Here is a 24,486-nt window from a genome sequence, read left to right as displayed (position 1 = left end):
TCCCATATCCTGCCCACTTCCTAGTGTAGCGGTCAGGATGGTGAGATTTAATGTGGAATTTGCGGGGCCGTAGAGAGGGGCGGGCTTTAGCCCCACCCCTCCATAAGGGTCCCATGAATCGCGGACTTTTCCTGGGGAAAGAGGTGGGGCCTAATTATGTCAAAAGTCCGGCCCTGCCCCCCCGAACCGGCCTGCAGGAGCAGCTCTCCAGGCTGCTCCCGAAAAGTGTTTATACAAAGTCGGTAAGTATGCAGGAGGCACTGCGAGCGAACTCGCAGATGGAGGGCTGTGCATGCGCAGAACACATCCTGAGTATACGCAATCCTCCCACCATCGGAGATGGGCGCTAACCATCAGGTACATTCTGAAGTTATTATTTATTGAAAATTAGAATTTAAAAGGCAATAAAATACATTGTAAACTTGACATGAACTGTATTGCTTCAGCTGCAATGCTTTGTTTAGCTCATTGCATGTGACATACATATGTGGCGTTTCTCATACTTAAATGCGTTGTCCCTTGTGTAACATATCTCGGGAGATTAGAATAAACATTTGGCAACTATGCATTTCGTGGGATGGACCAAAAAGTAAATGTCAGCCATCATTGTGCAGGTGACAAGTCACTTTAATTCAGGCCTGGGCTGTCATCTCTTGGCCCATCTGCCGCTGGAGCCATAGGCTTTGTATGGAAGCGAATAGTTTGTCTCTGGTCTATTAATCCATTGGTTCTGTGTCTCCCTGAGTCGGTCCTGTTGCTCCTGTTGGGATAATAACCGCTGCACCTTTTCTTGATCATTGAAGGGATTTCTTCCGTACTCCTGCAGCAGCCACATTCTGTACTGTAGGAGGGAGGAAGCAAAGCTTTACTCACACATGTATTCAGCATAACAGCTGGGGGGGGACCATGGAGTTATGCACAGCTTACTCACACATGTATTCAGTGTAACAGCGGGGGGACCAGGGAGTTATGCACAGCTTACTCACACATGTATTCAGCGTAACAGCGGGGGGACCAGGGAGTTATGCACGGCTTACTCACATGTATTCAGCGTAACAGCGGGGCGACCATGGAGTTATGCACGGCTTACTCACACATGTATTCAGCATAACAGCAGGGGGACCATGGAGTTATGCGCAGCTTACTCACACATGTATTCAGCGTAATAGCGGGGGGACCATGGAGTTATGCACGGCTTACTCACACATGTATTCAGCGTAACAGCGGGGCGACCAGGGAGTTATGCACAGCTTACTCACACATGTATTCAGCGTAACAGCGGGGCGACCAGGGAGTTATGTACAGCTTACTCACACATGTATTCAGCGTAACAGCGGAGGGACCAGGGAGTTATGCACAGGTTACTCACACATGTATTCAGCGTAACAGCGGAGGGACCAGGGAGTTATGCACAGCTTACTCACACATGTATTCAGCGTAATAGCAGGGGAACCATGGAGTTATGCACAGCTTACTCACACAAGTATTCAGCGTAACAGCGGGGGGACCACGGAGTTATGCACAGCTTACTCACACATGTATTCAGCGTAACAGCGGGGGGACCAGGGAGTTATGCACAGCTTACTCACACATGTATTCAGCGTAACAGCGGGGCGACCATGGAGTTATGCACGGCTTACTCACACATGTATTCAGCATAACAGCAGGGGGACCATGGAGTTATGCACAGCTTACTCACACATGCATTCAGCGTAACAGAGGGGGGACCAGGGAGTTATGCCGAGCTTACTCACACATGTATTCAGCGTAACAGCGGGGGGACCAGGGAGTTATGCACGGCTTACTCACACATGTATTCAGCGTAACAGCGGGGCGACCAGGGAGTTATGCACAGCTTACTCACACATGTATTCAGCGTAACAGCGGGGCGACCAGGGAGTTATGCACAGCTTACTCACACATGTATTCAGCGTAACAGCGGGGGGACCAGGGAGTTATGCACGGCTTACTCACATGTATTCAGCGTAACAGCGGGGCGACCATGGAGTTATGCACGGCTTACTCACACATGTATTCAGCATAACAGCAGGGGGACCATGGAGTTATGCGCAGCTTACTCACACATGTATTCAGCGTAATAGCGGGGGGACCATGGAGTTATGCACGGCTTACTCACACATGTATTCAACGTAACAGCGGGGCGACCAGGGAGTTATGCACAGCTTACTCACACATGTATTCAGCGTAACAGCGGGGCGACCAGGGAGTTATGTACAGCTTACTCACACATGTATTCAGCGTAACAGCGGAGGGACCAGGGAGTTATGCACAGGTTACTCACACATGTATTCAGCGTAACAGCGGAGGGACCAGGGAGTTATGCACAGCTTACTCACACATGTATTCAGCGTAATAGCAGGGGAACCATGGAGTTATGCACAGCTTACTCACACAAGTATTCAGCGTAACAGCGGGGGGACCACGGAGTTATGCACAGCTTACTCACACATGTATTCAGCGTAACAGCGGGGGGACCAGGGAGTTATGCACAGCTTACTCACACATGTATTCAGCGTAACAGCGGGGCGACCATGGAGTTATGCACGGCTTACTCACACATGTATTCAGCATAACAGCAGGGGGACCATGGAGTTATGCACAGCTTACTCACACATGCATTCAGCGTAACAGAGGGGGGACCAGGGAGTTATGCCGAGCTTACTCACACATGTATTCAGCGTAACAGCGGGGGGACCAGGGAGTTATGCACGGCTTACTCACACATGTATTCAGCGTAACAGCGGGGCGACCAGGGAGTTATGCACAGCTTACTCACACATGTATTCAGCGTAACAGCGGGGCGACCAGGGAGTTATGCACAGCTTACTCACACATGTATTCAGCGTAATAGCAGGGGAACCATGGAGTTATGCACAGCTTACTCACACAAGTATTCAGCGTAACAGCGGGGATACCACGGAGTTATACATAGCTTATTATACGACTGTATCATTCCACAGAGCATGTTTTGGTGGCACAGAACATGGAACTGCAAAATATGCATGGGTGCAGTAAATGCGTTACATTCCTGTGTAGCGCAAATGCGAATAATTGTCCACATTATGCATATAATGTCCACAGTGCAGCATCATTTGGTTTCTGGAAGTGCCACCGTAACAGCGCTCTGTGGGCTTACAGTCTGGTTGGAAATGAGCTTACTACAACGTTAGGACCACTAGCACATGATCAGCAATTGCCAGAATACACGCTTGGTGTTACTTTTAGCATGTTTAACCCAATGGTGGATGTATCCTGCAACGTACAGTACATATATTGAAGGTAGTATTATCATCTGTCCTGTGTAATCTAAATGTGTAAAAATGTACATCAGGTCCTCATGTGCGCCGGGGGTCAGTTTTAGTATAATGAGGGTGAGTCTGCATGGGGAGGAGAGGATGGGGGAGGTCAGTTCTCCTAAAGTATTTGTTAGACATTATGGGAATGATTCAGACGCAAGTCCAAATGCTGGCGCATCCCGCGGGGAGCAATGGCAGACCGCGCATGTGCCGTACCAGGAATACACACGCCGATGGAGATTAGAAGTGCGCAGATTGATTGATCCGTCTATTGATAGATCGCTTTTTCCGTGAAAGTGGCGCTTCTGGGCGGCCACCATGTAATCACACAGAAATGATCTGTCTCATGGGAGTGTCGTGGGCGTGTAGGCAGGATCATTTGTGGTGACGCAGATGGGACGCCTGTCTCAGACAGATCGTTTGCACTCAGCTTGTGGCGACAGCAGTGGATGGAAATACAGTGTGCGGCCCGGCCATTCATCCACTCGAAGACTGGCAATTACTCGCATAGAAGCAGAAAGCAGGCTGCCCGGCCGCACGGAAAAGCGGGCGCAGATGCGTTTGACTTGGGCCTTATAGCCACTTAAAGTTTTCCCTCTTTGTAGACAAAAAAAAATATGAGATATGGTAAGAACTTACCTTTGTTATCTCTATTTCTATGAAGTCCATAGGGTTCCACAGGATACCTTGGGGTATAGGTGATGATGTCAGGCATCGGGCACCATAGAGTTAAAGCTTTCAGCCTCCCAGGATGCACTAGGGTCCCCCTCCTATACCCCGCCCCCGAGCCAAGGCATCTCAGTTTCATACCAAGCCATAGGCCGGAGGAGGAGAAGGAAGAGAGAGAAAAAAGATCTGGACATACACAAGAATCACATTCTCACCAAAGGGAGACGGAAAAAATGGTGACCAGAGCAAAGCCCATCTGCAGCACAGGTGCGACAGGGCAGGAGTCCTGTGGAACCCTATGGACTTCGTAGAAATAGAGATAACAAGGGTAAGTTCTTACCATATCTCATATTTTCTACTTCAGGGTCCATAGGGTATCCACAGGATACCTTGGGGATATCCCAAATCAGTATCCTTTAAGGGTGGGGACGCTCCTGTGCTGAAAGGAGAATCCGCCGCCCGAAGGAAGCATCCTGAGAGGCAAAGGTGTCAAATGCGTAATACCTCACAAAGGTATGGACAGAGGACCACGTGGCCGCCATGCAGATCTGGACTGCAGAGGCACCACGTCAAGCTGCCCACGAAAGACCCACAGACCTAGTGGAATAAGCCTTCACAGAAGGAGAAACCGGCAAGGCCTTCATGAAGATAAGCTTCTGAAATCGCCATACGGATCCAGGCTGCCAAAGTTTGCTTTGAAGCAGGCCAACATTTTTACGGAAGCCATAGAGGACAAACAAGGCGTCCGACTTCCTAAACGAAGAAGTGCGGTCAACATAAGTCCTTAAGGCCCGCACAACATCCAAAGTGGCCTCACCCACAGAAAGGCCAGGTGAGTTAAAAGCCGGTACAACTATTTCCTCGTTAACATGAAACCGGGAAACAACTTTGGGAAGAAATTCAGGTAGAGTGCGTACCACTGCCCTGTTCCCATGAAAAATCAAGAAAGGGGGTCTACAAGAGAGAGCTCCTAAATCAGAAACACGTCTGGCCGAAGCTATGGACAGAAGGAAAACAGTCTTTAGCTGTTAGCCATTTAAGATCCACTGAGCCCAGTGGTTCAAACGGCGGTCCCTGGAGAGCCCTCAGGACCACAGCCAAGTCCCAAGGCGCCACAGGTGGAACAAATGGTGGCTGAATTCGCAGAACACCTTGCATAAAGGTGCGCACATCAGGGATTGTAGCAATCCTACGATGAAACCAGACAGACAGAGCAGAAACCTGCACCTTCAAAGAAGCAAGGCGAAGCCCATGGTCTAGTCCCGCTTGTAGGAAGCCTAGCACTCTAGACAGACGAAACTCCCGCGGTGCATAACCTCTCGGTCGACACCACTGGAAGAACGTATGCCACACGCAAGGGTATATTCTCGCGGAAGACAGTTTCCGAGCTCTTAGCATGGTTCGCACTACAGAGCTGGAAAACCCCCTGGACCTCAACATGGCCATCTCAACAGCCACGCCGTCAAAAACAGCTGAGGAAGGTCCGGGTGAAGACAAGGACCCTGTGACAGAAGGTCCGGTCATAGCGGCAACCGCAGAGGACTGTCCACGGACAGACCCTGAAGGTCTGAGAACCAGTGCCGTCTGGGCCATGCGGGAGCTATCAACAGGAGCATCCCTCCTTCCTGTTTGAATTTCCGGATTACCCGCGGAAGAAGGGCAAACTGAGGAAACAGATAAGCGAACCGGAACGTCCACCTGACGGACAGAGCATCCACCAGAGACGCCTCTTCGTCTCTTGTGCGAGACCCGTACACCGGCAACTTGTTGTTGTGCCGGACGCCATGAGGTCGATCTCTGGAAGACCCCACCTGTCCACCAGCAGTTGAAAAACGTCCGGGTGCAGGGACCATTCTCCCGCATAAACGTCCTGGGGACTGAGAAAGTCCGCTTCCCAGTTTAGCACTCCCGGGATGAAGACCGCTGATATGGCCGGAAGATTGCGCTCCGCCCATACCAGGATCCGGGACACCTCCACGAGAGCCGCCCGACTTCGGGTTCCTCCTTGCCGGTTTATGTTGGCCACGGTGGTAGCGTTGTCCGACTGGACCTGCACCGGGTGACCTTGGAGAACCCGATGTGCCTGCTGGAGAGCATTGAAAACCGCTCGGAGTTCCAAGATGTTGATTGGAAGCTCTGTTTCTGCCCGAGTCCACCTGCCCTGGAACAAGTGTGGACCCGAGACTGCTCCCCAGCCCCGAAGACTGGCGTCTGTTGTTAACAGGACCCAATTCGCCACCCAGAACGGACGACCCAAGGCAAGGGACAGGCGAACCTCCGGAGTGAGCACCATTGTCTGGGACTTTAGACTCTGAGGCAGTCCATTCCATTTGGACAGGATCAGGTGCTTCAGAGGTCTGGAGTGAAACTGGGCATATTCCACCATGTCGAATACCGACACCATGGAACCCAGTAACCTCATCGCGGAGTGTAGAGACACCCGGCGGCTCTGCAGACAACTGCGCACCCGCAACTGCAAGGCAGAGATCTTTTCCCCCGTCACAAAGATCCTTTGCTGTCCGGAGTCCAATAAGGCTCCGAGGTGCAGAATCCGCTGAGACGGGATCAGGGTGGACTTCTGCCAGTTTATTAACCAGCCGTGCTGTTGCAGTACCGCAATGGTCAGGTCCAAGTGGCGTAGAAGGAGCTCCAGAGATCCTGCCACTAAGAGAAGGTCGTCCAAGTACGGCAACATGCGGACTCCCTGCAGCCGCATGGAAGCCGCCATGACCGCCATCACCTTGGTGAAAACACGTGGTGCTGTCGCCAGGCCAAAAGGTAACGCCCGGAACTGAAAGTGGTCGCTGTGGATTGCAAACCTAAGGAACTGTTGATGGCGCAAAAGAATAGGGACATGCAGGTAAGCGTCCTGTATGTCCAACGACACCATATAGTCCCCAGGTTCCAGCGCCAGAATGATGGACCGCAGGGTCTCCATCCGAAACTTCGGTACCCGCAAAGACTTATTGAGAGCTTTGAGGTTGAGTATCGGACGATACGACCCATTGGGTTTCTGCACCAAAAAGAGATTGGAATAGAAACCCTGGCCCTTCTGGGAGAATGGAACAGGCACTATAACTCCAGCCTGGAGCATAGTGTGCAAAACTTTCCTCAGTTCCAAGGCTTTGTTCCAGTCTGATGGTAGACCCGTGGTGAAGAATCGAGACGGGGGTCTGTGCCGGAAGGAGAGGGCATACCCGTGAGAAACCACCTCGAGAACCCAAGTGTCCGTCGTGGTGACCGACCAACACTGGGCGAACTGCATCAGACGGCCTCCCACTTTGGGATCCCCCAAAGGGAGGCCTGGACCGTCAGGCCGCAGGCTTGTCATCTGGCTTAGGGGCCGGACGCCTGGTACTCCAGGCCTGCTTCCGGGGCTTGGCCGATTTTTTGGGGCCAGCCTGTCAGGGAAAAGATTGTGCTTTAGGCCTACCCTGGGCCCTGTAAGGCCGAAAGGATGACGTACCTGAGCTGGACGGAACTGCAGCAGAAGGGAGACATGCTGATTTGGCTGCCGCCACCGTGGCCACAATTTTGTCCAGATCTGGACCAAATAGGACTTCTCCGTTAAAGGGCAAGGCTTCCAGGCCCTTCTTGGAATCAGCGTCCGCCTTCCAAGATCGAACCATAACGTGCGACGAGCCGCCACGGCAGCCGAAGAAATCCGTGAGGTCAGGGTACTGGTATCCAAAGCCGCTTCATTAATATAAGTGGCCGAATCCCTGAGATTGCCTATCAACTCGGTCTGTTCAGCCGAACAGTCGGAATCGAAGGAGGCCTCTAACGTATCTGCCAAGCGCTCCATAGCTCTGGCAACCCAACAAATGGCCATAGCCGGCCTGGCTGCCCAGCGAGGGAATAAACAGACTTTAGGCGGATTTCCACCTTACGGTCCATGGCATCCTTTAAGGAGGACATGGAGGGCATGGGCAACGTGGCACTTCGGACCAGGCGTGTTACATGGGAATCCACCTGTGGCGGAGATTCCCACTTGGCAAAATAATTGTCCGCAAACGGACACGCCACTGCTAACCGCCTTTGAGGCTGATACCGTTTGCCTGGCTGTTTCCACGCTTCCTCTAGGTGGTCCACTAATTGCCCCGAAAGAGGAAACACTGTGGCATCTCCCTTAACATCCTTGAAAAAGGCGTATTTGGATTTTGATACCGGAGGCTCCTCATCCTCAATAACTAAAGCAGTACGGACTGCACGAATAAGGCCAGGTATATAAACCTTAGACTTAGCGTCCGACTCTTTAGGACGGGGAGGTTCCTGGTCAGAAAGATCCAGAATCTCCCCATCATCGGATGTCCCGTCGTCATCCTCATAAGGAGCAGACAGACGCCACCGGCCGTTTGTGAGGCCGCAACACAGACTCCCCCTGCAACACGTCTGACAAATGCTGTACAGAACTTGTCAGTGAATTAACCCACGCAGGCTCCTGAGAGACCTGAGGAGGGGAAATAGGGAGACTGTGGGGTACCATCAATTGTCTCTGGAAACCCTGCATGGGTGACGACACCACTGACTGCTGGGACAATCCCATCTGAGTGAAGGCAGGCTGCGGAGCTAACTGGCCCACGAGGGTTGTAAGCGCTTTGGCGAAACAGGCCCAGGGCGGCTCCTGTACCGGAGCCGTGACCGGAATCGGCCGCGTCAATGAATAACACTTCCGACATAGCCCCTCCGCGCTACCGTCCCCCTCCGCTATAGGTACCTTGCATGTAGTACATAAAAGCTGGAGAGGAAAGTCACTTTCAGACATAATGGTAAGTATGTGACCCCTCTCACTGATACTTGTTAGTATAGTGGGAGAACCACCCTGCAAGCACCGCACCGCAAGGGCTTTAGCAGAAAAAGATCAGGGACAGTGAAATGCTGACAGAAGAAAGTGAAAGTACAGGCCGCAGACGCTAGCATAGGTCACATACAATGCAAAGAAATCAATTCCTGCACTATCAGTGCTGTTACTCAACTACGCAGACTCAGAGCCTGGTAGGACACAGCGCTGCATACACAGACCTTAATGCAACGGAGGAGAGGTATGCCGGGGGATCCAGACCGCGATGCCACCGATCTTCAGCGTCCAGCAGCGCTCACCATGCTTCTTCCAAAGATGGCCACCGAGGAGCAGAGAGGAGGCCGGCCTGGGGGAGGAGCGCTGACACAGGACCAGTCAGCAGAACGGAGAGGGCTGTGTGCAGTGGGGGAGGCGCCGGCTGTGAGACAGGGAAGGCGCGCTCCCCTGGCATGCATTTAACCACTGGGACGCCGCAGCACTACCGCTCTGCCGCGGTCCGCTGTCCCAGGGGGTAGTGGAAGCGCAGGTTAGTACCTGGCTCCACGCTGCAGCCAGTCCCCAGGGAGCCCCCTGCCTGGGGACTTAGGACCATGTTCAGTAGGGTCCCACCGCGGGACCCTGCTGCTTACCTTGTAGTCCCCCTTGGATCCGGCCATGGTCCCAAACATCTGGGGTCACCGCTAGCTGTGACCCCAGATGCTTACCAGCATCCCCGGATCGGTACCGGCGGGGGTGTAGGGAAGACAGCATGGATGTCAGGACTGACTGTCCATGCTGTACATCCAGATGTGCAGCCACAGCTGCAAAAACGAAAACTTCAGGGGCTCTTCATGGCCCCCCTCTAACATGTGCATCCGACTCCGGTCGGGCACCAAACTAAACTGAGATGCCTTGGCTCGGGGGCGGGCTATAGGAGGGGGACCCTAGTGCATCCTGGGAGGCTGAAAGCTTTAACTCTATGGTGCCCGATGCCTGACGTCATCACCTATACCCCAAGGTATCCTGTGGATACCCTATGGACCCTGATGTAGAAAATATGGATTCAGAAGAAAGTTGTATAAGCTTAAAGCAGAACTGAGAGTGGTGGCATTGGCTCTGGCGGGCAGGGGACTCAGCTATTATAAAATAAATGAGACTTGAGGATATATATGGATTATAACCGGAGCTGGTAACCGGATGTCTTCCTGGCAAACACATTGATAAGTGGCTTATCTCACTAATAGCTGCCTTCCCCTTATGTAATCAGCAAGGTTGGTACCGGAACAAGGAAACAGCTGGCTGATAAAGATGATATAAAGGATAATAACTATTTATCTCCCTAATCAACGAGGATTCGGACAGGGACAGCCAATCCCGCGCCTCCGCAGCGTGCATTCTACCTTCTGTCTGATTGTGTCCACATCTTCCATATTTACTGTACCAATGCGCTGCATTCCCTATCAGATTTACGCTTGAGGGAGTTCAAAATTATCAACAAATAAATGGGCCAAGTAATATAAAGAGAGGGCGAAGGGCCTGATTCAGATTTGGGAATAGAGTAACATAGAACAAGTAACTCTGTACCTGGGCAAACCACGCTGTAATGCAAGAGGGGCAGATACATACATTTTATTTTGCATGCAGGGTAAATAGTGGCTGCTGCTGCATGTAGCCCACACATGCTGGACAGCTTTATTCTCATACTGCAATTTAGATGTCAGTTTGGACAGAATCGGTATCCGGCGTTTGGAATCCCGACAGCGGCTGGCCGACATGGGTAAAAATCCCGATCGTCCCTAAGGTAAGTATTGACTAACCTAATTCCCTCCCCTAACCCTCCTTTAGGGGTGCCTAACCCTAACCTTCTCCCCAGTGCATAACCCTAATCCCCCCTCAAAGTGCTTAAACCTAACCCCCCCTTCCCAGCTGCCTAAACCTAAGTCCCCCGGGGGGGATGCCTAACCCTAAGTCCCCCCCCCGGGGGTGCCTAACCCTAATCCCCCCTTCCCCTAGCCTAAACCTAACCTCCCGAGGGGGTGCCTAACTGTAAGTCCCCCCCCAGGAGCCCTAAACCTAAAGCGCAGCTATCCGCGCTCGGCGTCCCTTCGATCGGGATGCCGGGCGTCAGTCTCCTGGCGTCGGTAAAATGACAGGCGTCGGGATATAGACGCCTGTCATTTAACCCTCGCCGGGATTAAGCAGTCGGGAAGCTGGCTGTCAGGATTAGGCCCGCCGGCTTCCCGACTGCATACCGTTTGGACACCCCCCTCTGCACATGTTACATCTGCCCCCCTGCAGCACGGTGTTACCCAGGGGCAGAGTTACTGGCTCTTACGTACTCTATTCCCAAATCTTAATTTAAAGTGTGTAAAATCTGAATCATTTACATTTCTGTGAACAAACAGAGAAGTTTCCATCTTATTAATAATAATTTTTTTAAAACTGTAACAAGATTCGATTTTAAACATGAACAACGGCCTTGTATTTAACTGTACAGTGGGGAAACGTTGCATTGCCGTCCCCCATATCATCATTTCGGTAAGGGCGTGATTTTGTGGTTCTAGCTCAAAAGAGCAGAAGAGTGTGGGCCAATCCTGCGCGTGCGCGGGTCTAGCGGCAGCACTGACTGCACAGGCTCAAAAAAGACCTCCGTCCTTCTTTGCAGGGAGCAGAGCAGGGGACTCGGGGTGCAGCGGGAGCCACAGAGGTTGGTGTGACCCAGCACTGCTCCATGGTCTCCAGGCCGCAAAGCGTCTTCGCCCCCTGCCCCGGCGATAGTTCCGCCACTGCCTCACTTGGCTTTAATACGATGGATTACACCATGTTACATCCGCGGGGAGAAGCGAAGGAAGTATGCGTCAGCACAGAACATGGAGGAGATGAGACACAGTACAGACTCTCTGTATAGTAACAGTATCAGTATATGTGCAGATTACGTCATGGTGTTGTCAGTCTTCCTTTTTCTCTCACTATACAATATGAGGTTTTGTCTCGGCTCCTTTCCTGTCTGAGCTACGCAGCCATATTTCTTTGGTCAGCCACAGACAAAGCTTTGGTTACTTGGCGTGTTCCGTCAGTGAGCACCTTACACGCGATGCCTTGTCCAGCACACGGGGTTAGGCATTGTGGTCGTCACAGACACTACACAGCTTCCACTGCAAGTACTGCAGGATGTACGGAACACATAACACACGGATCATTCTCCCATGTCACATTTTTATGTATTTTTCTCAAAACTAAGGCCCAGATTTATCAACGAGTGATATTCTTGCTATCATATTTATCAAACACATGACAGCTAGGAGCTGATTGGTTGGAGCATCGTTTAATATTCGTAATGAGTGTTAACAAGAATATCACTCATTGCTAAATCTGGGCCCAGAGGTCTAATTATTAATATGCAGCGATAAGATTTTTTTATCGCTGTGACCGGATGGCTTCCAGCCCGGACTACCGATCACAGGGCCTGATTCAGAGCCGCTTGTAAGCGGCCGCTCGTTCGCTCTGAGCGATGTTCGCACAACTGCGCATGCGTATGGGTCATAATGCGCATGCGCCAACCAGTCATTGCGGTCGGAAATCGTGCGCTCGCAAAACAGCAAGGGCCTGCTAATTTGAGTGACAGGATGAGGCGTTTGTGGGTGGTAACAGGGGAAGGTGCTTGAAAACGGGGAGTGGAGATCCGAACGCAGGCGTGCCTAACGGTCAAAAAGGGCGTTTAATGGGTGTGCATAATTAACAAAGCAGCGTCATAGACCACGTCACTTGGTTGTTCCTTAGCCTGAACTGCTCGCAGTGATAGCGGGAAGTAAATCCTACCACAAGCACTGCGAGCAGTTCAGACGCCTTTTGATGTACTCGATTAATCCAATAAATAGCGGAGATGACGTATGATGCGAATGGCCAGGGGACGTCTTTACAAAATAGCGAGTGCATGTTTTGTTCGCTCGCTCAGACATAGAGGCGACAACAGACCGCAAAGAGCGAGCGCTCAATTTAAATAGCCGGCCCCTTTTTCTGAACGACCATTCGCAAATAGCGTCCGGCTCTGAATCAGGCCCACAGGTTGGGGTTTCGATCCCCACCTGACCTTGGGGTATCAGGGATTCCCGCTTACCGTCAGTGACCGCCTGTCATTGACTCCACCCACTGCGCCGTGGGCGTAACGATGCTGCCACCACCAAACTCTACAATCGGCGTTTGGAACCGCTTCTTGGGTACAATCAGGCTCCTACATCGGCATCTGGAACCGCTTCTGCTGCGTATGCGTTTGACTAGCTGTGGCCACACCCTGATTGGTGTCGGCTGATTCCTCCTGATCCCTCGCAATGGACCAGGTCAGCACGGTAGCTGGCAGAGGGCTTGAACTTGGAGACGCTGAGCTCTTACCCATAACCGCCGGAGAACGCAATAGCGTTTGGCGCAATTCTGTTGGTCGCAGGATTGAGACGCAATTGAAGTTAGGCAAACGGTGTTTATTGCTCAAAGTCTTAAAAAAGACTCAACCTTCCGAATGACGGGGAATAATCAGCATACAGGAATGTTATCAATCAGCAGCTCGTCTCCTCAGAGAAGTTATAGGGTTGTACAATTTTTACCAGGCACGAAGCCCTCTTTTATGCTACTCCAATACACATTACCACAGGGGGTAAGTCCGCCCTGGGTTCCTCTTAGCCAATCAGGCTATCTCTCAAAACATAAATAAGTCTTACATTTCACAGGAATTAAATACATTTCCTTGATACCACCCAAAAACATTTGGTTTCCTAAGCACAAACTGAGTTAGCATATACAGTTTCTGAAAAGGTAAATATATAGATATAAGGAGGGACTGTGGCCCTGATTCAGAGCCGGATGCTCGGACAGAGCGCTCGCTCTGAATCAGGGCCATCCCTCCTAGTTTTTATAGCGGCCTCCTGGCCGCTCGCATAGCTGTGGGTGACCACCCACAGCTATAGCGAGCGGCCAAAATGATGGTCGGGCTTGCGACCATCGGGCTTGTGAGGAGACCCTTGCGGTAGGGTCTCGCTGCCGCAAGCCCTGGAGTGCTTTTGGCCCATGGGAACGCCTCCGTCTGGGCAGCCACGCCCCCGGCACGCCCACCAAAGAGGTCGTGCTGTCATTCACCATTGACAGCAAGCCCCCTTTGGTGCGAGACCCTTAACGACGGCTTGGCCGTCGTTATTCGGGTCTCGCGCATGCGCACGACGGAGCCGCCCCCGTTGTGCGCATGCGCACTTGGGCAACATCGACCAGCTTGCGAGCGCTCAGCGCTCGCGAGCGGGTCTGAATCGGTCCTGTGATCACAGTGACCACGCAGACCCATCGCAGAGTGATTGCCAGGAAGTAACCGTTTGGGGGTGGTGACTGAGGGTGGCTGGTGAAACGCAGGCATGCCGGTGCGTTTAAACGCTGTTATATGGGTGTGCATAAATTAGCCACTGCGATGCCGTATGCAGCTTGGGCTATCACTGCGTGGGATGAGGTTAGTAATTCCTGAGTAAGGTCAGAGCTTGTGGAAGTGAGCGTGAGGCTGCGATGGTACTCGCTTGTACCGATGGTTTCACAGTCTTGCACAGTATTTCGGATGTGTGTAAGGTAAAGTGGGCATCCTTATGTTAGGCTGCAACGGCCTAGTGATTGCAATCATTAGCATATTTTCGCAGTGAGACTGCGCTCGTAATCGCAGCTGTGATCCTTGCTGAATCAGGCCCAGTGTTTGATGGTGTGAATGTGTCTCTGGGTACAGACTCATTGTTAGGCTCTCCCAGCCTGAAGAGTGTCTCCACACTGAGCCTGATTCATTACGGATTGCAATAGCGGTTACGCACACAGGGCCCGATTCAGAGCCGCTTGCAAGCAGCTCGATGGTTCCCCACTGCGCACGTCTGGCGTGCGCGAGCCCGGCTGAGCAACTGAAGTTCAGTCGCTACGGGGCTTGCAACAAGATGGGGCGGCTGTCGATGTTGATTGACAGCTCGCCCCTTTTTGTGGGCGGGAAGGGGGGGGTGGCCGGACAAATGCAGGCGTTCCCATAGGAACGCCTGGCGTTTATAGATGGGGTTACTGACATCACTAGTGATGTCAGTAGTGGACTTCCTGCTCTATTAGCAGGACTGGATTTCCTGCTCACTTGGGCTTGCGGCAGCCTAGACCCTACCCCAGGGTCTCGTCGCAAGCCCGATGGTCGCGATAATTGCGACGGTCTCCAGCCCGCTCGCAGAAGCTGTGGGTGGTCACCCACAGCTTTGCGAGCGGCCGGAGACAAAAAAACAAACGCCCGGATTCAGAGTGAGCGCCCGCCGGCAGCGAGCGGCTCTGAATCAGGCCCACAGTCCCACTGCAATAGCATGCTAATCCACAGTGATTGCTATGCCCTCGCAGCACTACATAAGGACGCCCACCTTACCTTACACACATCCGTAATACTTAAAAAATATATGGGTGCACGGTGGGCCTGATTCAGAGCCGCTCGTAAGCGGCCGCTCGTTCGCTCCGAGTGATGTTCGCACATCTGCGCATGCGTATGGGTCGTAATGCGCATGTGCCAACTAGTCAGTGCGGTCGGAAATCGTGTGTTCGCAAAATAGCGAGTGCCTGCTAATTTGAGTGACAGGATGAGGCGTTTGTGGGTGGTAACAGGGGAAGGTGCTTGAAAACGGGGAGTGGTGATCCGAATGCAGGCGTGCCAAACGCTCAAAACGGGCGTTTTAAGAGTGTGCATAATTAACAAAGCAGCGTCATCGGCCACGTCACTTGGTTGTCTCTTAGCCTGAACTGTTCGCATGATTGCGGTAGGAAAATCCAACCACAAGCACTGCGAGCAGTTCAGACGCCTTTCGATGTACTCGATTAATCTAATAAATAGCGGAGATGACTAATCTACAAAATAGCGAGCGCATGTTTCGTTCGCTTGCTCAGACATATAGGCGTCAACATTTTCTGAACGATCGAGCACAAATAGCGTCCGGCTCTGAATCAGGCCCAGTGTGCGGTGTGGGTCCCGTGTGCACCGATTATAAATACGCCCCTGGTATATTGCATACCCTACATTAGACAGAGCATAGCCCTTATTCAGGGAAATCCCTTCCTGGGGAAACCACAAGTGGTTGTGCAATGCCGGAGAGGGTCATTTAATCACTGTTGCAATCAGATCAGCAGTTTATACTACATGTGATTTATTCCTGACAGATCATGAGGAGCTGGGAGACTTTCCAGATTGTGGATGAAATGTGCAATGTCAGAGGGGCTGGGACCCATCACCCTCTTCCATGATAACTGGCCTCTACTAAGATGGCTGCTGTGCACTGACCAATCAATCTCATTTACCAATATCCACATCCCAGGCCACGGAGGATCCTTGTACCGTGGCACACTGAAGGTTTAGCGAGAGACTGCAAAATACCTAGAGCAAAAACTCCAAAAATAAAATAGGAGTGAAGATGAAGTGAGAAACCCACGTGATAACAGTAAACAGAGAACACAGAAGTAGAAAAACCTCAGTATGGTGTAACGGGGAGTAATGTCAGCTCGTGTGTGACAAGAAGACCCCAGGCAGAGGACAATGATATATAGGGACACCTACATAAAATAAACAAGGGTCAATTTCATAGTACAAACCTTAAATACGTCAAAGGTAGAATAACATCATAGTGTAGGCAGGGCCACCTTGGGGAGGGGGACAAATAGGGTGATTTGTGGTCTCATGGCGCCCAAGGCTATTAGAGTACGGACTTTATAATAAGAAGCAACTTTTGATAAAGGAGGCTATGGCCTGTATTCAATTTGAGGCGAAAAGTCCAGACTTTTAGCCTCCTTCGCCTGTTTTCCAGGCGGAAAAGTATCGCGCGCGTGCCCGCTATTCCCCGTATTCAATTCCAAAGTAGGCGAAATCGGGAACAGGCGAAACTTTGATCGGCGAAAAAATATGGGAATTTTCGGGAAATAATTGTAGGACCCCCCTAAAGATATTCTGACCTGGGGGTTACTATGGGTACCCCCGTTTTTGCCTGCAAAAGAAAGTCGGGTTTTTAAAGAGCCACGTGAGGGCACCTAGCTTTTTTTTTTCGTTTTTAAAAGTGGTCACATCAAATCTGGGGTACCTGAAAATGAGTACTAGCATATTTTTAAGTCCCTAAACTAATTTTAAAAAAATTCTGCAAAAATGCACCTGCCGCTAATAGCCTATTCTACAAAACACCTGCCGCATACTTACAGGATACCCCCAAACCTATTTGGCTTTTTTTAAACATTTTTCCACTTTTTTTTATTTATCTTTTTCACCCCAAAATTTTAAATAATTTTTTTGGGGTGTCTCGATTTTTTTTTTTTTTTTTTAACTTTTTTTTGCACATTTCATTTAAGGGGACATTCTCAAGGGTGCAGGCTATTTTTTTTTTAAAGCCTACACCCCTAAACCTCAATTTTGCACTTTTTTTCACCTGCTAAAGGCAAGTGAAGAATTATCCCCGTTTTTTTTTCAATTGACTTTTTGCAGCATCTACGAAAAAAAAAAGGCATTTTCGGGAAATGTGCCTGGGACCCCCCTAAAGATATCCAGGCATGGGGGATCACTATGGGTACCCCCATTTTTTCCTGCTGATGGAAGTCGGGGTTTGTAATAGCCGCGGCGGGTGCATATTTGCAGCTATGAAGAAGTGGTGAAGAATAGCACTTAGGAATATTTATTTTATAAAAAAAAAACTTTCAAATTTAGGGTACATGAAAATGTGGGTAAGCATATTTTTAAGTCCCTAAAGTTATTTTTAAAAATTCTGCACCTGCGCAATGAAGAAAGCACCTGCCGCATACAAGGGAACCCCTGTGGATTTAATTTGTCTATTTTAGAAGTGGTTTTTTTTGTTTTGGTTTGGTTTTTTTTTCACCCCCCCAAAAATTTAATTTTTCGGGGGTCCCGAATTTTTTTTTTACAGTTTATTTTTAAATGACATTCCCAGGGTTGCAGGCTATTTTTTTTAAGCCCTAAAAACCCCAATTCTGCACTTTTGTTTCGCCTGCCAAAGGCTGGCGAATATTTATCCCCGCTTTTTTACATTGACTTTTCTCATCGATGAAAAGTCAATGTAATTGAATACGGGGTTAATTGAAATAGGCGAAAATGACGTCATCGGCGATAAATTATTGCCGATTCCTACATTTCGCTTCAAATTGAATACGGGCATATGTTGTAACTAGGGGCCTGACTCAGTAAAGATCGCTATTGCTAATGCTATCAGCATACAGTGCCAGTGCCAGGAAACGGGTGCAGAATAGAATATATAGCTGGCATCAGACGCTGAATACGTCCCTCTCCTGCTATCAGCATACAGTGCCAAACGGGTGCAGAATAGATTATATAGCTGGCATCACACGCTGAATACGTCCCTCTCCTGCTATCAGCATACAGTGCCAAACGGGTGCAGAATAGAATAAATAGCTGGCATCAGACGCTGAATACGTCCCTCTCCTGCTATCAGCATACAGTGCCAGTGCCAGGAAACGGGTGCAGAATAGATTATATAGCTGGCATCAGACGCTGAATACGTCCCTCTCCTGCTATCATCATACAGTGCCGGTGCCAGGAAACGGGTGCAGAATAGATTATATAGCTGGCATCAGACGCTGAATACGTCCCTCTCCTGCTATCAGCATACAGTGCCAGGAAACGGGTGCAGTATAGATTATATAGCTGGCATCAGATGCTGAATACGTCCCTCTCCTGCTATCAGCATACAGTGCCAATGCCAGGAAACGGGTGCAGAATAGATTATATAGCTGGCATCAGATGCTGAATACGTCCCTCTCCTGCTATCAGCATACAGTGCCAGTGCCAGGAAACGGGTGCAGAATAGATTATATAGCTGGCATCAGACGCTGAATACGTCCCTCTCCTGCTATCAGCATACAGTGACAGTGCCAGGAAACGGGTGCAGAATAGATTATATAGCTGGCATCAGACGCTGAATACGTCCCTCTCCTGCTATCAGCATACAGTGAAAAGTGCCAGGAAACGGGTGCAGAATAGAATAAATAGCTGGCATCAGTCGCTGAATACGTCCCTCTCCTGCTATCAGCATACAGTGCCAGTGCCAGGATACGGGTGCAGAATAGATTATATAGCTGGCATCAGACGCTGAATACGTCCCTCTCCTGCTATCATCATACAGTGCCAGGAAACGGGTGCAGAATAGATTATATAGCTGGCATCAGATGCTGAATACGTCCCTCTCCTGCTATCAGCATACAGTGCCAGTGCCAGGAAACGGGTGCAGAATAGATTATATAGCTGGCATCAGACGCTGAATACGTCCCTCTCCTGCTATCAGCATACAGTGCCAAACGGGTGCAGAATAGATTATATAGCTGGCATCACACGCTGAATACGTCCCTCTCCTGCTATCAGCATACAGTGCCAGTGCCAGGAAACGGGTGCAGAATAGATTATATAGCTGGCATCAGACGCTGAATACGTCCCTCTCCTGCTATCAGCATACAGTGCCAGTGCCAGGAAACGGGTGCAGAATAGATTATACAGCTGGCATCAGACGCTGAATACGTCCCTCTCCTGCTATCAGCATACAGTGCCAGTGCCAGGAAACAGGTGCAGAATAGAATAAATAGCTGGCATCAGACGCTGAATACGTCCCTCTCCTGCTATCAGCATACAGTGCCAGTGCCAGGAAACGGGTGCAGAATAGATTATATAGCTGGCATCAGACGCTGAATACGTCCCTCTCCTGCTATCATCATACAGTGCCAGTGCCAGGAAACGGGTGCAGAATAGATTATATAGCTGGCATCAGACGCTGAATGCGTCCCTCTCCTGCTATCAGCATACAGTGCCAGTGCCAGGAAACGGGTGCAGAATAGATTATATAGCTGGCATCAGACGCTGAATACGTCCCTCTCCTGCTATCAGCATACAGTGCCAGTGCCAGGAAACGGGTGCAGAATAGATTATATAGCTGGCATCAGATGCTGAATACGTCCCTCTCCTGCTATCCGCATACAGTGCCAGTGCCAGGAAACAGGTGCAGAATAGATTATATAGCTGGCATCAGACGCTGAATACGTCCCTCTCCTGCTATCAGCAGACAGTGCCAGGAAACGGGTGCAGAATAGATTATATAGCTGGCATCAGACGCTGAATACGTCCCTCTCCTGCTATCATCATACAGTGCCAGTGCCAGGAAACGGGTGCAGAATAGATTATATAGCTGGCATCAGACGCTGAATACGTCCCTCTCCTGCTATCATCATACAGTGCCAGGAAACGGGTGCAGAATAGATTATATAGCTGGCATCAGATGCTGAATACGTCCCTCTCCTGCTATCAGCATACAGTGCCAATGCCAGGAAACGGGTGCAGAATAGATTATATAGCTGGCATCAGATGCTGAATACGTCCCTCTCCTGCTATCAGCATACAGTGCCAGTGCCAGGAAACGGGTGCAGAATAGATTATATAGCTGGCATCAGACGCTGAATACGTCCCTCTCCTGCTATCAGCATACAGTGACAGTGCCAGGAAACGGGTGCAGAATAGATTATATAGCTGGCATCAGACGCTGAATACGTCCCTCTCCTGCTATCAGCATACAGTGCCAGTGCCAGGAAACGGGTGCAGAATAGAATAAATAGCTGGCATCAGTCGCTGAATACGTCCCTCTCCTGCTATCAGCATACAGTGCCAGTGCCAGGATACGGGTGCAGAATAGATTATATAGCTGGCATCAGACGCTGAATACGTCCCTCTCCTGCTATCATCATACAGTGCCAGGAAACGGGTGCAGAATAGATTATATAGCTGGCATCAGATGCTGAATACGTCCCTCTCCTGCTATCAGCATACAGTGCCAGTGCCAGGAAACGGGTGCAGAATAGATTATATAGCTGGCATCAGACGCTGAATACGTCCCTCTCCTGCTATCAGCATACAGTGCCAAACGGGTGCAGAATAGATTATATAGCTGGCATCACACGCTGAATACGTCCCTCTCCTGCTATCAGCATACAGTGCCAGTGCCAGGAAACGGGTGCAGAATAGATTATATAGCTGGCATCAGACGCTGAATACGTCCCTCTCCTGCTATCATCATACAGTGCCAGTGCCAGGAAACGGGTGCAGAATAGATTATATAGCTGGCATCAGACGCTGAATGCGTCCCTCTCCTGCTATCAGCATACAGTGCCAGTGCCTTGAAACGGGTGCAGAATAGATTATATAGCTGGCATCAGACGCTGAATACGTCCCTCTCCTGCTATCAGCATACAGTGCCAGTGCCAGGAAACGGGTGCAGAATAGATTATATAGCTGGCATCAGATGCTGAATACGTCCCTCTCCTGCTATCCGCATACAGTGCCAGTGCCAGGAAACAGGTGCAGAATAGATTATATAGCTGGCATCAGACGCTGAATACGTCCCTCTCCTGCTATCAGCAGACAGTGCCAGGAAACGGGTGCAGAATAGAATATATAGCTGGCATCAGACGCTGAATACGTCCCTCTCCTGCTATCAGCATACAGTGCCAGGAAACGGGTGCAGAATAGATTATATAGCTGGCATCAGACGCTGAATACGTCCCTCTCCTGCTATCAGCATACAGTGCCAGTGCCAGGAAACGGGTGCAGAATAGATTATATAGCTGGCATCAGACGCTGAATACGTCCCTCTCCTGCTATCAGCATACAGTGCCAGTGCCAGGAAACGGGTGCAGAATAGAATAAATAGCTGGCATCAGACGCTGAATACGTCCCTCACCTGCTATCAGCATACAGTGCCAGTGCCAGGAAACGGGTGCAGAATAGATTATATAGCTGGCATCACACGCTGAATACGTCCCTCTCCTGCTACCAGCATACAGTGCCAGTGCCAGGAAACGGGTGCAGAATAGAATAAATAGCTGGCATCAGACGCTGAATACGTCCCTCACCTGCTATCAGCATACAGTGCCAGTGCCAGGAAACGGGTGCAGAATAGATTATATAGCTGGCATCAGACGCTGAATACGTCCCCTCTCCTGCTATCAGCATACAGTGCCAGTGCTAGGAAATGGGTGCAGAATAGATTATATAGCTGGCATCAGATGCTGAATACGTCCCTCTCCTGCTATCAGCATACAGTGCCAATGCCAGGAAACGGGTGCAGAATAGATTATATAGCTGGCATCAGACGCTGAATACGTCCCTCTCCTGCTATCATCATACAGTGCCAGTGCCAGGAAACGGGTGCAGAATAGATTATATAGCTGGCATCAGATGCTGAATACGTCCCTCTCCTGCTATCAGCATACAGTGCCAGGAAATGGGTGCAGAATAGATTATATAGCTGGCATCAGATCCTGAATACGTCCCTCTCCTGCTATCAGCATACAGTGCCAGTGCCAGGAAACGGGTGCAGAATAGATTATATAGCTGGCATCAGACGCTGAATACGTCCCTCTCCTGCTATCAGCATACAGTGCCAGTGCCAGGAAACAGGTGCAGAATAGAATAAATAGCTGGCATCAGACGCTGAATACGTCCCTCTCCTTCTATCCGCATACAGTGCCAGGAAACGGGTGCAGAATAGATTATATAGCTGGCATCAGACGCTGAATACGTCCCTCTCCTGCTATCAGCATACAGTGCCAGTGCCAGGAAACGGGTGCAGAATAGATTATATAGCTGGCATCAGATGCTGAATACGTCCCTCTCCTGCTATCAGCATACAGTGCCAGTGCCAGGAAACGGGTGCAGAATAGATTATATAGCTGGCATCAGACGCTGAATACGTCCCTCTCCTGCTATCAGCATACAGTGCCAGTGCCAGGAAACGGGTGCAGAATAGATTATATAGCTGGCATCAGACGCTGAATACGTCCCTCTCCTGCTATCAGCATACAGTGCCAGTGCCAGGAAACGGGTGCAGAATAGAATAAATAGCTGGCATCAGACGCTGAATACGTCCCTCTCCTGCTATCATCATACAGTGCCAGTGCCAGGAAACGGGTGCAGAATAGATTATATAGCTGGCATCAGATGCTGAATACGTCCCTCTCCTGCTATCAGCATACAGTGCCAGTGCCAGGAAACGGGTGCAGAATAGATTATATAGCTGGCATCAGACGCTGAATACATCCCTCTCCTGCTATCAGCATACAGTGCCAGTGCCAGGAAATGGGTGCAGAATAGAATAAATAGCTGGCATCAGACGCTGAATACGTCCCTCTCCTGCTATCAGCATACAGTGCCAGTGCCAGGAAACGGGTGCAGAATAGATTATATAGCTGGCATCAGACGCTGAATACGTCCCTCTCCTGCTATCAGCATACAGTGCCAGTGCCAGGAAACGGGTACAGAATAGAATATATAGCTGGCATCAAACGCTGAATACAGGAGAGGGACTCTCCTGCTATCAGCATACAGTGCCAGTGCCAGGAAACGGGTATAGAATATAATAAATAGCTGGCATCAGACGCTGAATATGTCCCTCTCCTGCTATCCGCATACAGTGCCAGTGCCAGGAAACGGGTATAGAATATAATAAATAGCTGGCATCAGACGCTGAATACGTCCCTCTCCCGCTATCCGCATACAGTGCCTGTGCCAAGAAACGGGTATAGAATATAATAAATAGCTGGCATCAGACGCTGAATACGTCCCTCTCCTGCTATCCGCATACAGTGCCAGTGCCAGGAAACGGGTATAGAATATAATAAATAGCTGGCATCAGACGCTGAATGTTTGGCAGATGCTATTGGATAATAAAAAGGATAGTTCTTCGTAACATGTTGCATTTGAGAAACGCCAGATGGTACCTTAATGAGGCAGACATGGAGTATAGTAGCATTAGTGACTGGATAATGCTTTGTGGGATACAGGGAACTCTTGTAGCGGCTCCGGCGTGCGCATGCGCAGTGGCCTAACATCGACCCGCTCGCGAGCTCATAGCGCTTGCGAGCGGGTCTGAATCAGGCCCACAATGCGGACCCCCTACTCTCTGGCGGCGTAGTAGATTCTAGCTTGGTGCCAGCATCTACTGCACATGCGTGGGTCTCTGGGAAAATGGCACCCACCCTTTATTCCCGGGGAGATCAGTACTGCGCATGCTCGAGTCACCGGGAAAATGGCCGCCGCTGTCTGAAGATTCCAGCGCTCAGGTAAGTATAACACTATATGGGTGCAGGATGTGTGGGGCGGGCCCCCCTGTACCCAGGGGCCCATGTGCACCACACGCCCTGCAGCCATTAGAGAGAAGCCTCTGCATGGGTAGGATGACGTGTGCGTGGATCTGATTATTTTGTAAGGATCGCGTATCTCATATCTCGCTTTATCTGTATTTCCCCATTATATACCATCTCTTTCAGAAGTTGCCTATTCTGCCAGTGTAACCTGTGTAGTGCGCCCAAGATGGCTGCCTCGCCTCCGGGTGATGTTTATGGTTACTGCAAAGCGCTTTGAGCTCTACTGGAGAACAGCGCTATATAAATAAGATGATTATTATTGTTTTCCCTCCAGCATGAGAATATTTTACCTCTTTCACTAATGTAATTTCATATTCCTGCAGTTGCTGCTGGAAACCGAGGTTTGGGCCCACGTAAGACCTTGCGGATTTCACAGCGGACAAGCAATCTTCCCAGCCGAAGCGCGTCACCGTCATGAGGTAGGCGACCACAATCGTTGTGCTCCGAGACACCCCGGCCAAGCTGTTCATTGGGAGAAAATAAAGACTGTCATCT

The 24,486-nt window shown here is 50.3% G+C and overlaps 1 protein-coding gene across 4 annotated transcripts in view; it reads right to left on the bottom strand.

Moving 5' to 3' along the window:
- Positions 1–358: 358 nt before the first annotated feature.
- Positions 359–24,486, bottom strand: part of LOC148505612 (dual specificity protein phosphatase 22-A-like) — a 136,561-nt gene continuing 112,433 nt past the window's right edge. For all 4 annotated transcript variants that reach the window (XM_088448030.1, XM_088448033.1, XM_088448032.1 and 1 more), the window contains 2 exons: positions 24,282–24,453; positions 359–841 (listed from right to left, as the gene is read on the bottom strand). In XM_088448030.1, the coding sequence (XP_088304156.1) occupies positions 647–841; positions 24,282–24,453 (367 nt within the window). In that variant the 3' untranslated portion in view covers positions 359–646. The remainder of the gene's footprint in view (positions 842–24,281; positions 24,454–24,486) is intronic.

The sequence above is a fragment of the Taudactylus pleione genome, unplaced genomic scaffold, assembly GCF_031769625.1.
Source record: "Taudactylus pleione unplaced genomic scaffold, aTauple2 ptg000447l, whole genome shotgun sequence".
Taxonomy (NCBI): Eukaryota; Metazoa; Chordata; class Amphibia; order Anura; family Myobatrachidae; genus Taudactylus; species Taudactylus pleione.
Note: the sequence above shows the minus strand (reverse complement) of the source record. Positions and strands in the feature narration are given on the sequence as shown.